The 13,991-nt window shown below is 54.8% G+C and overlaps 1 protein-coding gene across 1 annotated transcript; it reads right to left on the reverse strand.

The window, feature by feature from the left end:
• Positions 1 to 10,954: 10,954 nt before the first annotated feature.
• RPRM (reprimo, TP53 dependent G2 arrest mediator homolog) lies at positions 10,955 to 11,993 on the reverse strand. Its single transcript, XM_066189289.1, has one exon. The coding sequence runs from the start codon at positions 11,626 to 11,628 to the stop codon at positions 11,170 to 11,172; it is 459 nt and encodes a 152-aa protein (XP_066045386.1). The 5' UTR covers positions 11,629 to 11,993; the 3' UTR covers positions 10,955 to 11,169.
• Positions 11,994 to 13,991: the final 1,998 nt, after the last annotated feature.

Consider the following 13,991-nt stretch of genomic DNA (forward strand, 5'->3'; position numbering starts at 1 on the left):
TTTGTTCGGAAGAGAAATTCTGGTGCTGGAGAAAAACCTTGGAGTTGAAGCGAAATCCTCATTTTCCACTAAAACCATCCTTTTGGAACGTTTAATTTGCAGGGAATTTTTGCTGGGTTATTTTTTTAGAGGAGCAGGTTGGGAAAACCTTGGGAAAACATTGGGAAAACCCCTGCGTGGGAAAGGTGGTGAGGTGGAGTTCCCGTTCCTGGAGGGATTTAAATCCCTGTGGATGTGGCGCTTGGGGACGTGGGGGCAGCGCTGGCCTGGGCAGATCCAGGAATGGGTCTGACAACGTTAGAAATCTTTTCCAAGTTTTCCGAGTCAAGAAAAAGCGGGACTAAAGGCGGCAGACGGGTCAGGAACTGCTGATTCCCATTGGATTCCAAACCCAGCAGGAGCTGAATCCCCAAAGATGAAAATGGCACCTGAGGGGGGAAAAAACCATTTGGATTTTATTTGTTTATCCTGCGGTTTTGTTCGGTTGGTTTTATCGGAAGCGGCTCGCTCAGGCAGAGGGAAGGGAATCCAAACCCTTCCCATGGTTACAATCGCCAAGGAAACCGCTCCGCTGGTATCCAGGGCTGGAATTTGAGTTTTCCACTTGTGTGGTTCTTGGAGAACTGATCAGAGAAGGAAAACTCCTCGCGCATGGCTCAAATTCCTCCTCGTTTTATATCCTTGTATCCCAGAGTTCCTCCCATCCTAATTTTATTCCCCTTTATCCCAAAGTTTCTCCCATCCCTCCTTGGAGCCGCTGCTTTTCCTCTCTCAAAACGCAGCCAGATTTAAAAAGATGGAGGGACATGGTGGAAAAGCAGGAATTTAGGGATTCTCAGCGTCCCAAATGCTTTCCAGCCGTCTCAGATCTTTCCTAAAAGAATCCTTTATTTAAAGGGTTCTCTTGGAACCTTTAGCTCAAAGTCGGCCGCTCCCGACTTGAAAGGTTTTCCCAAATCCAGCAGATTGTTGGAAAAATAATTGGAATCTCTGGGAAAAATCAGTGGGGTGGTTTGTTTCTTGTGGAAAAGCGGATTTCTGAGCCAGGGGAGAGCGTTGGGATGTGGCGCGAAACTCCAAAGGGCAGCTTTGCCGTTGTCCCAGTAAACTTTGGGATGGCTGACTTTGGCCGGATCGCTGTTGCTTGTGGCAATCCTTAGTTTTCCCGAATGTATTCCTTGAGGAAACCTTTCGGACCCAAAATCTTAGGGAAACTGAGGGAATATTGAACTCTCGAAAGCCAGGAAATGAAGAGGAGAATTGGGACAATTGAAGAATCGGGGAAGAGTTTGGTCTGGGAAAACCCTCTGAGGTCACCGGATCCAAAAATTCCCAGCGCTTCCAAGGCCACACCCCAACCCGTGTCCCCGAGTGCCACATCCACATGGGTTTGAAATCCCTCCAGGAACGGGAGGGACTGATCCTGTTGGATCCTTTATTCCCATTTATTCTCCTTTATTCCTGTTTATTCCCCTTTATTCCCTTTTTATTCCCCTTTATTCCCCTTTATCCCCCTTTATTCTCCTTTATTACCCTTTATTCTCCCTTTATTCCCCTGAATTCCCCTTTATTCCCCTTTATTCCCCTTTATTCTCCAAATTCTCCCTTTATTCCTTTTTATTCCCCTTTATTCCCTTTATTCCCCCTTTATTCCCCCTTTATTCCCCTTTATTCCCCTTTATTCCCTTTATTCCCCCTTTATCCCCCGTTATTCTCCTTTATTCCCCTGAATTCCCCCTTTATTCCTCTTTATTCCCCTTTATTCCCTTTATTCCCCCTTTATCCCCCTTTATTCTCCTTTATTCCCCTGAATTCCCCTGAATTCCCCCTTTATTCCCCTTTACTCCCCAAATTCCCCTTTATTCCCCTTTATTCCCCCTTTTATTCCCCCAAATTCCCCTTTATTCCCCGGAATTCCCCCCGAATGGAGCCTCAGGGAACGTTTTCCCTGCTCCTTTGGTCCCTGTCCCTGCTTTGGCAACCATTCCAGAGGTGGGAGGGAAGATCCCGGTTTTCCAGACTGGGGACGGGGCCTGGGAATCCCACGGGATTGGATCAGGAGCAGATCTGCTCCTTTGGCATTCCCTGCCTGCTGCAAGGCAGGACAGCGAGAAGGGATTAGGAAAAGGAGTCAGGAAATCCCTGGAAGCTGAATTCCAGAGAAACGGGGAATTCCAGTTTGGATGGGAATTCGGAACTGCCGAGGAGTTAAACCCCGAGTCTAACCCGAGTTCAGAGTTAACCCTGGCCGCAGGCTTCCCTCTGCTTCCCAAAAACATGGGCTTCCTGGGAATTTCAGGTGTGCTTCCCACCGGATTCCAACTCCAATTCCCTAATCCAAGAGGCAGCTGCATCCCTGGGTTTTTTTGGGGAATAAATCCCTTCCCAGAGGAGGCTGGCCTCGGGGAGCTCAGGGACAGCCGGAACTCGGATTTGGAGTTTTTCTCCAAACCATTTTCCCTTCGCCATTCCCGTGTGTGCCTGGGGAGCCGTGGATCTGGATCCGGGATTTCTAATGGCCTTTCCCTGGCTTTTTCTACGGGAGCAGATAATTCCAGATAATTATCCCGGGGAAGTTTGGGTTTTTTTCCCTGCTGGAGGCCACGATCTCATCTCCATCCTCCTCCCCCCTTCCCCATCCCTTGAAACGAGCCTTTCCTGAGCGCACGGATTTATTTTTTTTTTCCGGCACAAACGCTTCATCCCCGCTTATCAGGCAGAAAATGCCGGAGAAATTACATTATATCCAGCAAAAAGCATGGATTGGCCCTGCTCTCCCTCGGAGCTGGGGTTTGGCCGTCGTTCATCTCTCTCCTGTCATAAAATCTTCCATCCTTTATTTTCTCCCTTTCATATCTCGGACAGTTCCTAATCCCCTGCTGAAGGCTGGACGACAGGAGGTGATTTTCCAGTTTAAAATGAGATGGAAGTAAAGCCTCCGGCTCTGCAAACCTCCTGCTTTTCCTTTATTTCCATTTGTTTTCCTCCGTTTCGGCTGCAAACCTCCCGGTTTTCTTTCATTTTCCTTTATTTGTGGTGGAAACCTCCTGGTTTTTCTTTTCCCCCCTTTATTTCTGGTGCAAACCTCCCAGATTTCCTTTCCTTTCTTGTCCTTTCTTTTCCTTTCTTTTCCTATCTCTTCCATGCAAACCTCCTGGTTTTCCTTTTTTTCCCTGTTAATTCTGGCAAAAACCTCCTTGTTTTCCTTTTTTTCTTTGTTTTCCTTTTTTTCTTTGTTTTCTAGTACAAACCTCCTTGTTTTCCTTTGTTTTCCTTTCTTTTTGGTGCAAACCTCCTGGTTCCCCTTTATTCCCCTGAATTTCCCTTCATTCCCCTTTATTCCCCTGAATTCCCCTTTATTCCCCTTTATTCCTCTGAATTCCCTTTATTCCCCTTCATTCCCCTGAATTCCCTTGAATTCCCCTTTATTCCCCTTTATTCCTCTGAATTTCCCTTTATTCCCCTGAATTCCCTTTATTCCCCTTCATTCCCCTGAATTCCCCTGAATTCCCTCGAATTCCCCTCTATTTTCAGGTGCAAACCTCCTGATTTTCCTTTACGGGATGAGCTTCAGAGTCTCTTCCAACCCAACCCAGTCTGGGATTCCATAATTCCACGATCCATTTCCAATCCAGGATTCCCACACATCGCCCTCCTAGCCCCAAACAGTTCTGCAGGTCAAGAACAACATTTTTTTGGGGGGGGGGGGGATCCCAATTTTTTTTGGAATGAGCTGGGATTGAAGATCCTTTCCATCCCAAACCAGCCTGGAATTCCATGTTCCCAGCTCCTGGGAATGCTCTGAGCAGCGCTGATGGGGAAGCAAAGCCAGGCTTGGACTCTTCCAGGAGCTGCGCATTCCAGGGGCGTGTGGATCACCAGGATTTGGCGTTTTGGCAGGAAAACTTCCAGAATAAATGAAGGAACCTGGTCCTGGCTGGAATTTGGCACCTCCACCCCCAGCTGATCGCCCCTGGCACCCCATTCCCGCCCTAAATCTGGGATTTTGTTCCTGTTGGATGCCTTCGGAGCAGGACAAATCCTCTCCAGCCTGATCTCGGAGTGCGCGGTGGGATCGATGGCACTCCTCACTTCCTGAGCTGCTGCAGCCTGGCGAAATCCGCTTTTCCCAGGGAATTAGGGGATGGATCTCGGCACCGGAGGAGTCATTCCCTCCTCGCTCCAGTGGGCAGCAAGGCTGGAGCCAAGGAAGCGGCTCTGGATACCCGGAATGTGCTGCTGAGCCTCGGGAATGACGGGAATAACGAGGTGTCGGCAGCACGGGGCCATTAATGACCATTAATAGCCATTATCAGCCATTAATAGCCATTAATAGCCATTAAACCAGTCCAGGGCTCTGAATGCTGCCGGATTTTAGCTGGGAAATGATGGGATGTCCATCCTTGGCAGAAAACAGGGATGGGAGGGAAAAGCTCTGCAGCAGAGCCCTCCCCAAACCTCCCTCACTTTTTTCCCCCTCTCACGTTTTCTCCCAGTTTTTGATTTTCCCCTCAGGACAAGGGAGACCCTGAGGGGCTGGAGCGTGGCCAGGGAAGGGAAGGGAGCTGGGAAAGGGGCTGGAGAATTCCTGAGGGAGCTGGGAATGGGGCTGGAGAATTCCTGAGGGAGCTGGGAATGGGGCTGGAGAATTCCTGAGGGAGCTGGGAAAGGGCTGAGCCTGGAGAAAAGGAGGATCCAGAGGGATCTTTTCCCTCTCGGGAATTCCCTGCCAGGAGGGGACAGCCGGGGGGGATTTGGGATCTGCTGCCAGGGAACAGGGACAGGAGGAGAGGGAACGGCCTCGGGCTGGCCCAGGGGAGCTCGGGGTGGATATTTGGGAACAATTCCACCATGGAAGGAGTTTTCCAGGCCCGGCACAGGTGCCCAGTGCTGGAATCCCCATCCCTGGGAGTTCCCAAACCCGTGGATGTGGCACTTGGGCACGGGGGTTAATGGGCTTTGTTCATGGCTGGTTCTGGTCTTTTCCAACCTAAACAATTCCATGATTTTATATCCAGTTCCCGTTCCAGGTCTCTCCAAGCCTTTAATCCAATGGATGCCGCAGCTCCTCCACGGCGTGCCCGAGCTCCCTGGAGGCCTGGAGCTCCTTTTAGACCAAAGTTCATCATTTTTCCCGGAAAACCCTTATTTTAATTAATGTCTGGATTTTCCCCCTGCGTCCAAGCAATGACCAGTGTCAGGCCTCGTCAGCTAATTCCTGCTGGCCTCCATTTTCCAATAACATCCTCCTTTTCCATCCCAGGGGGATTCGTTTCCCGCTTAAAGGGTATCCCGCGGGTTTTGCTTTGTTCCGGCTGTAACTCACGTGTCAGAACGGGGCTGATGCTGCTGGAAAAGGCCAGAAAGGGATGGGAAGTGCACGGAATGTGCAAAGGGAATTAAGGTAACTCATGGTTCCCTCTCTGCTGACATTCCAAAGGGGTTTGACACGTGGAATTCGGGATTGTCTGCTGCCGGGATTCCCACATTCCACACTCCTTTCCATTCCTCCGTCCAAGGCCACACATTTCTATTTCTATTTCTTCATAACTTTCCCAGGTTCCTGGTGGCTTTGGCTGCTGTTCCTCTCCCTTCCCCGTTCGTCGGTGATATCCCAGTGGGATTTCGAACCTCCCTTATCCAGGACTGCGAATCCATCATTTATTTCGTGGCACATTCACAGCTGCAGCCCCGGGCAAACCTGGGAATTCGTGTGAGAGGTTTTAACCCACGTTCACCTTTTTCCTCCTGTAAAATCATCCCTGAATTCCTCTTAGGCCCAACATCCGTGGGCGACTCCTCGTGTTCCTCACTTCAGCTCCTTGGAGATTGCTGGGGACAGGGAAAAGTCCCCACTCCCTCTCCTCCATCCCGGCTCCATTTATTTAATCCTGATTCCATCTCCTCCATCCCCATCTCCCCCATTCCCTCTCCATCTCCTTCATCGCAACTCCATTTATGTAATTCTGATTCCATCTCCTTCATTTCCATCTCCTCCACTCCCTCTCCATTTTCTCCATCCCCGCTCTATCTCCTTCGTCTCCACCTCCTCCCCATCTCCTCCATTCCCTCTCCATCTCCTCCATCCCTGCTCCATCTCCTTCACTTTCATCTCCTCCATCCCCATATCCTCCATCTCCTCCACTCCCTCTCCTTCATTTCCATCTCCTCCATCCTGGCTCCATCTCCTTCATTTCCATCTCCTTCATTTCCATCTCCTTCATTTCCATCTCCTCCATCCCCATATCCTCCATCTCCTCCATTCCCTCTCCATCTCCTCCATTCCCATCCCCCCTCCATCCCCTCCATTCCCATCTCCTCCATTCCCATCTCTATTCCCATCTCCTCCATCCCCTCCATTCCCATCTCCTCCATCTCCTCCATTCCCATCTCCTCCATTCCCATCTCCACCATCCCCTCCATTCCCATCTCCTCCATTCCCATCTCCTCCATCCCCTCCATTCCCATCTCCTCCATCCCCTCCATTCCCATCTCCTCCATCCCCTCCATTCCCATCTCCTCCATCTCCTCCATTCCCATCCCCTCCATTCCCATCTCCTCCATTCCCATCTCCTCCATCCCCTCCATTCCCATCTCCTCCATCCCCTCCATTCCCATCTCCTCCATCCCCTCCATTCCCATCTCCTCCATCTCCTCCATTCCCATCCCCTCCATTCCCATCTCCTCCATTCCCATCTCCTCCATCTCCTCCATTCCCATCTCCTCCATTCCCATCTCCTCCATCCCCTCCATTCCCATCTCCTCCATCTCCTCCATCCCCTCCATTCCCATCTCCTCCATTCCCATCTCCTCCATCTCCTCCATTCCCATCTCCTCCATTCCCATCTCCTCCATCTCCTCCATTCCCATCTCCTCCATCTCCTCCATTCCCATCTCCTCCATTCCCATCTCCTCCATCTCCTCCATTCCCATCTCCACCATCCCCTCCATTCCCATCTCTTCCATTCCCATCTCCTCCATTCCCATCTCCTCCATTCCCATCTCCTCCACCCCTCCCCATCTCCCTCCCTGCTTGCTCCTCTCAGGCTCCCTGGAGCCACTTCCCGAAGAGCAGCAAGGAGCGGGGAAATGAAGAACTCCAGATTGTGACGGAACAACGGCCAGGGCAGTGATGGATTGCTCCGTGTGTTTGTCACATCAGGTGCTCCTGGTGCTGTTTCGCCGCGGGCTAAAAATACATCCCATAACCGTGGGATGGGTCCCAAGCCGCCCGTGGCCGGATTGATGGATCTGCTCGGCCCTGGAAAGCTCCGACCTCCTTCAGTTCCCACTTGTCTGGGCCCCGGCAATAAAACCTCTTGGATCCTTGGCATGAAATGATAAAGGTGTCCATAAAAACACCCGGATCCCTCTAAAGGCATCAGTGAAGCCTTCAAAATAACTCCTGCAACAACCCTTTGACTCCGGAATCTGGGAATTGCAATTCCAGGCTCGGGGGCTGGGAATCGGCCGGGGAAGTTCGGCTGGCAGCAGCAGCTCCAAAAAATCCGATTTTGGGCCAGCAGCTCCAAACCTTCATTCTGGAGCTGTGGCGCTGCTGGATTCTCTTCCGAGGGGATTTCAGGAGCGCTGTCCCCCGGGGCGCCGTGGGCTGGGCAGTTATTGCCGCTGGAATCGATGGGATGCGATCCGTTCAGGGACACGAACGGCCCCGGGAGGAGGGGCGGCCCCGCTGATGAGCCGCTCGTTAATGATCATTAACGGGCTCCTGCTCGTCAGGGGGCCCGGCCCAATGTTCCGATTCTTAAAGGGGTTCCTAGCTGAATGGGGGGGGGGTTTAGAGGGATTCCCAGCTGAATGTTGGGAATTTTAGAGGGATTGGGATATTCAGAGGGATTTCCAGCTGAATATTGGGATTTTTAGAGAGATTTCCTGCTGAATATCAGGAATTTTAGAGGGGGATTTCCAGCTGAATATCGGGATTTTTAGAGGGAATTCTCAGCTGAATGTTGGGATTTTTAGAGGGAATTTCCATCTGAATATTGGGATTTTTAGAGGGATTTCCAGCTGAATATTGGGATTTTTAGAGGGATTTCCCATCTGAATATTGGGATTTTTAGAGGGAATTCTCATCTGAATATCGGGATTTTTAGAGGGAATTCCCATCTGAATACTGGGATTTTTGGAGGGATTTCCCATCTGAATACTGGGATTTTTGGAGGGATTTCCCATCTGAATATTGGGATTTTTAGAGAGATTTCCAGCTGAATATCGGGATTTTTGGAGGGATTTCCCATCTGACTATCGGGATTTCTAGGGGACGTCTCTCATTGGGAGTTGCCAGCCCCAGCGCTGCAGGGCCCGGGACAGGATTCCAGTGGGAATAACAAATCTTAGAGGCAAACCAGGGGCCCTGGCCCTGTCCCCACGAAGGTTTCACCTCTTAGCTCCAAACGAACTTGGGGCGCAGATTTTCCTCGTCGGGAGCCGAGCTGCTTTTAAAAATCAATGGGAATTTGGCCGGAGCAGGGGATTGGAATTAACCCCTTCACCCCTGGCGTGGCTGAGCCGCCACAGCGCCGCTTGCCCTCATCCCCCGGGACCAGGATTCCCGACAAGAGGTGGGAAGCAGACGATGAAAACCACAGAGCCATTACCGGCGGTTATCCGGAGGCGCTGGAAGCTCCAGGAGTGTTTTTAAAAGGAATTTCTCCTGGCTGAGAGATGGGATCATTTGGGATCTGATCTCTGGGAGGATCCCGGGCCCCTCCGGGTTTGTCTCCGGGAGGATCCGCAGAGCTTTGGGGCTGGAAGGGTGAAATCCGTGATCGCTCTTCCCTGCAGGGAAGCCTCGGATCCAGGGGGGAATTTTGGATGAGTTTATTCCCAGGAAAGGGTTGTTGGTTTTTTTTTTTCCCCTGGAATTTTCCAGCTGTTTTTTACGGGATTTTTCAGAGCTGAGCACTGAGGACCGTGTGGCCTCAAACTCTGCCCCGGAGCTGCTGGCGCTGGGATTTGATCCATAAAAAATGATGTCATGCCTGTGGTGACGGGAATTAGGGATTCAGGAAGCCTGAGGTGAGACAACTCCAAGCCTGACTCCAAGAAAGTCATGCTGGAGTTTTGTACTCCAGGAGAATTCCAAATATTCCAGGAGGGACCTGCTCTGCTTGAGGCTGCAGGGGATTTTTGGGTGTCGTTCCCTCCAAAAAAAAAAAAAATTCCAAGACTTGTTGATCCCACAGATTCTTCCTGCAGCTTTCCAGGTGTTTTCCTAAAAATGACGGGAGCAGCTGGAAAAATCTCTGTTCCCCTTGAGCTCTCTGCTCCTCCAACACCCCAAAAACGCGGGATTGAGGTGATTCTTCCTCCCCTTCCCCTCCCTGCCCGTGGCCAGGTTATAAACATCCCACCTGTTCTCCCAAATCCCACGGACACATCGCATGTGTCCCAACATCCCCACACCACCCAGCAGGAAAAACCCCTTTTCCCGACACTTCCCTGCCTCAAATGCGGGATTAGAGTGGGGGGCGCCAGGCAAGGAGGGATCTTGGATTGAGGCTGAAAATTCCACGATTTTGAGGCAGAACCAGGAGTTTGCCTTGGCTTGGAATCCCGCTGGCTCCTGGAAAATGTTCATTAAAACGTGCTCCGCTCTAAGAATTTTCTCGAATTAATAAAGGATTCCCGATGAATTATCTCCCAAAAAGGCGCCCAAGCGCTCCAGGATTTGGGAATGCTCGTGCCCTCCACAACACCACAAAGAATTCCAGTTGAACAGCTGCAAATGCTGTGGAATGACTGAAAGCCCTCCATCATTTCTCCCTCCTACTGCCTCGTCCCGAAATTCCTCTTTTCCCAACGTTCCTCTGGCACTAAAGGGTAAAAAACGGGGGAATTTTGGGGTCGATTTCTCCAGGCGGGAGGCCTCGGGAACGTTTCTGTCCTGTGGTTCCCGGCCCGGGGGTGTGTTTGTTCCCGGGAGAACAGGCAGATCTGTTCTTTGTCTTTTCCCTGAGCGCGGCTGGGAATGAGGGATCGCTGCCGACATTCCTGCCGGGCCCGGGGAATTGATTCCGTGGGGATGCTCTGCTTTGGCCCTTTCTCCCCACCCCCTTCCAGCCCAGCTGCAAACGGATTTCACCTTTTCCATCCCCGTTTTCCAACTCCTGAGAACCTCACCTAGGCGTGTCCATAAAATTTCGGGAGCTCGGGATAAGCCAGGAAGCTCCAAAAAGCTTCCAGCACTTAAAAACACGGACAACTGATATTTCCCAGCAGGAATTTGGGTGTCGGGAGAGCGATTTTCCCCTTGGCCCCCATCCCGCTGTTGGGATTCCCGCTCCTCCCGCGGCCCATGTGGGTGCAGGGATTGATCCCCGGGAGGCAGCCGAGCCCCCGGGAATGGGAGAGGCAGCTCGGCAAGCTGGCACGGGAATATTCCTGCGGGGGGAATGGAGGGATAACGCCAAATCCCGAGGGAGCAGCGGCTTCTCCCTGCCTGGAATGAGCCCGCGCGCAGTCACCTGTTGGTCCGGCTTTTAGCCGGGATAATAAACCCGGGATTTGGTGGTTTCCCGGAGCCCAAATCCCCGCGGTGTTCCCGGCCAGCGGGATCCAGCCGGGCCGGGCCGGGCCGGGCCGGGCGATTCCCTGGTCACAGACGCGATCCAGGGGCAGGAAGGCGATTCCCGCATCTCCCCGAGCGCAGGGATGCGGCTCCCGCCTTCAGCCAGGCGCGGGGGCCGGGAAAGCGCTGGGAAAGCGCCGGGAATGCGCTGGGAATGCGCTGGGAAAGCGCTGGGAATGCGCCGGGAAAGCGCTGGGAAAGCGCTGGGAAAGGGAAGTTTTAGCTCGGCCGGGCTGCGGGGGGACCGGGAAAGCTTCATCCCCGCTCCCCTCCGCCGCATCCCGGGACTCGCGGGCGGGAAGGGGAAAAGGGAAAAGGGGAAGGGAAGGGATGGAGGCTGGCGGAATAAGGAGCCCAGACCTGTTGCCATCACAGCACGCTTTACTTCGGCAGCCGCGGGCGGCGGGACGGGGCCGGGCCGGGCCGGGCTGAGCCGCTGCGGCCGCCCCGAGCATCTCCCGACCTCCGGCACGCCGGCATCCGTCCGCCCGGTGTTTGTTTGGTGTTTTTTCCAGGAGGAAAAGCTCCAAGGCCGGCCCGCGTGTCCTGCGGAGGGCTGCGGGCGCTCGGCGCTGCGGTCAGTAGGGCCCCACCACCACCGCCTCCACCTCCTTGGACGGGCGGCGCTCCTTGACCAGAAAGTTGATCATGCCCTCGGACTTGATGAGGAGGTTGCAGCCGAGGAAGAAGATGCCGAAGACCACGGTGAGGGCCAGCACGCACATGACGGCGATCTGCACCACGCGCATGATGTACAGGCTGCGCTCGTCCGCCGCCGCGCCGCTGCCGTCGGTCACCACGGAGGCGGCGGTGCAGCAGCGCAGCGCCCGCTCCAGCTCCAGCGCCGCGCCGCCGGCCCCCGCCAGCAGCCCCGCCGCCGCCGCCGAGGAGCCGTTCGGCATTCCCGGGGAGCCGTTCGGCATTCCCGGGGAGCCGTTCGGCATTCCCGGGGAGCCGCTCGGCGTTCCCGGGGAGCCGCTCGGCATTCCCAGAGAGCCGTTCATCCCCGCCGGCAGCCCCGCCGAGGAGCCGTTCATCCCTGCCGGCAGCTCCGCCGCCGTCGCCGCCGCATGCAGGCGGCCCGAGCCGGGCCGGGCGGAGCCGCGCCGAGCCGTGCCGAGCCCAGCCTGGCCGGGCGGAGCCGCGCCGAGCCGTGCCGAGCCCAGCCTGGCCGCTCCGCGCTGCCCCGAGCCCGCGGAGCCGCCGCGCCCGCCCGCCCGGCCGGCACCGCCCGATCCGCCGCGCTCCGCCCCGACGGGAAACCGGGGAGGGAAGGGCTGCGGCCGGGGAGAGGGAGGGGAGAGGGGATGGCGATGGAGAGAGGGACGGAGGGAGGGGCAGGAGGGAGGGGAGAGGGGTTGGGGTGAGAGGGGGAGAAGGGAGGGGAGCAACAGGGGGAGGGGCGGAAAAGGTTCGGGGATGGAGGGAGGGTTTGGATGGGGAGGGAGGGGGAGGAAAGGTTCGGGGATGGAAGGAGGGTTTGGATGGGGAGGGGAAAAGGAGGAGAAGGTTCGGGGATGGAAGGAGGGTTTGGATGGAGAGGGAAAAAGGAGGAGAAGGTTTGGGAGAGGAAAGGATTTGGGTGCCGGGGGAAAAGGGAGGGGCGAGAGGCTGGGGGGGGTGGGGAAGGGGCAGGGAGGGGAAGGGAAGGAGGGACGGGTGTGGGGGGACAGAGGAGGGGTCGGGAAGGGGAGCGGCTTTGAGGGGGATCTTTGGGAATCGGGATCAGGAAAAGGGGGAGGGCGGCGGGTTTTGGGGTGGCTTTGGGAAGAGGGTCCGGCATGGAAAAGGGTCGGGAAGAGGAGGGGGTTTGGGGAGGAGGGAGGGGGCGTGGGGAAGGGGTTGGGGGCACAGAGGGGATCATCCCAAACAGCCCCAGGGATCCATGTGGGATCATCCTAAACATCCCCAGGGATCCGGTGGGATCATCCCAAACAGCCCCAGGGATCTGTGTATGGGAATGGGATCATCCCGAACATCCCCAGGGATCCATGTGGGATCATCCCAAACATCCCCAGGGATCCGACTATGGGAATGGGATCATCCCAAACATCCCCAGGGATCCGAGTGGGATCATCCCGAACATCCCCAGGGATCCGGTGGGATCATCCCAAACATCCCCAGGGATCCGGTGGGATCATCCCAAACAGCCCCAGGGATCCGTGTGGGATCATCCCAAACATCCCCAGGGATCCGGTGGGATCATCCCAGACATCCCCAGGGATCTGGTGGGATCATCCCAAACAGCCCCAGGGATCCGGTGGGATCATCCCAAACAGCCCCAGGGATCCGGTGGGATCATCCCAGACATCCCCAGGGATCTGGTGGGATCATCCCAAACATCCCCAGGGATCCGGTGGGATCATCCCAAACAGCCCCAGGGATCCGGTGGGATCCGTGTGGGGTCACAGCCCCGGGGGACAATCCCGGCCCGCGGGGGCTGTGGTGGCCCTGGCGCACCGGGGGATTTCCCGGGATGCTCCTCAGGGAATGACGCTGTGGAGAGGCCCAGGCCCGGAGAAAGGATGTTTTCCAGAGCCCTTCCAGCTGATTCATCACCGTGGGGGGGCACTTGGGGTGACATTAGGGGTGACATTTGGGGTGGCATTTGGGGTGACATTTGGGGTGACATTTGGGGTGACATTTGGGGTGGCATTTGGGGTGACATTTGGGGTGACATTTGGGGTGACATTTGTGGTGGCATTTGGGGTGGCATTCGGGGTGACATTTGGGGTGACATTTGGGGTGGCATTTGGGGTGACATTTGTGGTGGCATTTGTGGTGGCATTCGGGGTGACATTTGGGGTGACATTTGGGGTGGCACTTGGGGTGGCATTCGGGGTGACATTTGGGGTGACATTTGGGGTGACATTCGGGGTGACATTAGGGGTGACATTTGGGGTGGCATTTGGGGTGACATTTGGGGTGACATTTGGGGTGACATTTGTGGTGGCATTTGTGGTGGCATTCGGGGTGACATTTGGGGTGACATTTGGGGTGGCATTTGGGGTGGCATTCGGGGTGACATTTGGGGTGGCATTCGGGGTGACATTCGGGGTGACATTTGGGGTGACATTAGGGGTGACATTTGGGGTGACATTCGGGGTGACATTAGGGGTGACATTCGGGGTGACATTTGGGGTGACATTTGGGGTGACATTTGGGGTGGCATTAGGGGTGACATTAGGGGTGACATTTGGGGTGACATTAGGGGTGGCATTTGGGGTGACATTTGGGGTGACATTTCGGGTGACATTTGGGGTGACATTTGGGGTGGCATTTGGGGTGACATTTGGGGTGGCATTCGGGGTGACATTTGGGGTGACAATAGGGGTGACATTTGGGGTGGCACTTGGGGTGATATTTGGGGTGACATTTGGGGTGACATTTGGGGTGACAT

This window comes from Chamaea fasciata, unplaced genomic scaffold (genome assembly GCF_029207755.1).
Source record: "Chamaea fasciata isolate MVZ Bird 193981 ecotype frontalis unplaced genomic scaffold, bChaFas1.0.hap1 SCAF_8, whole genome shotgun sequence".
Classification (NCBI taxonomy): domain Eukaryota; kingdom Metazoa; phylum Chordata; class Aves; order Passeriformes; family Sylviidae; genus Chamaea; species Chamaea fasciata.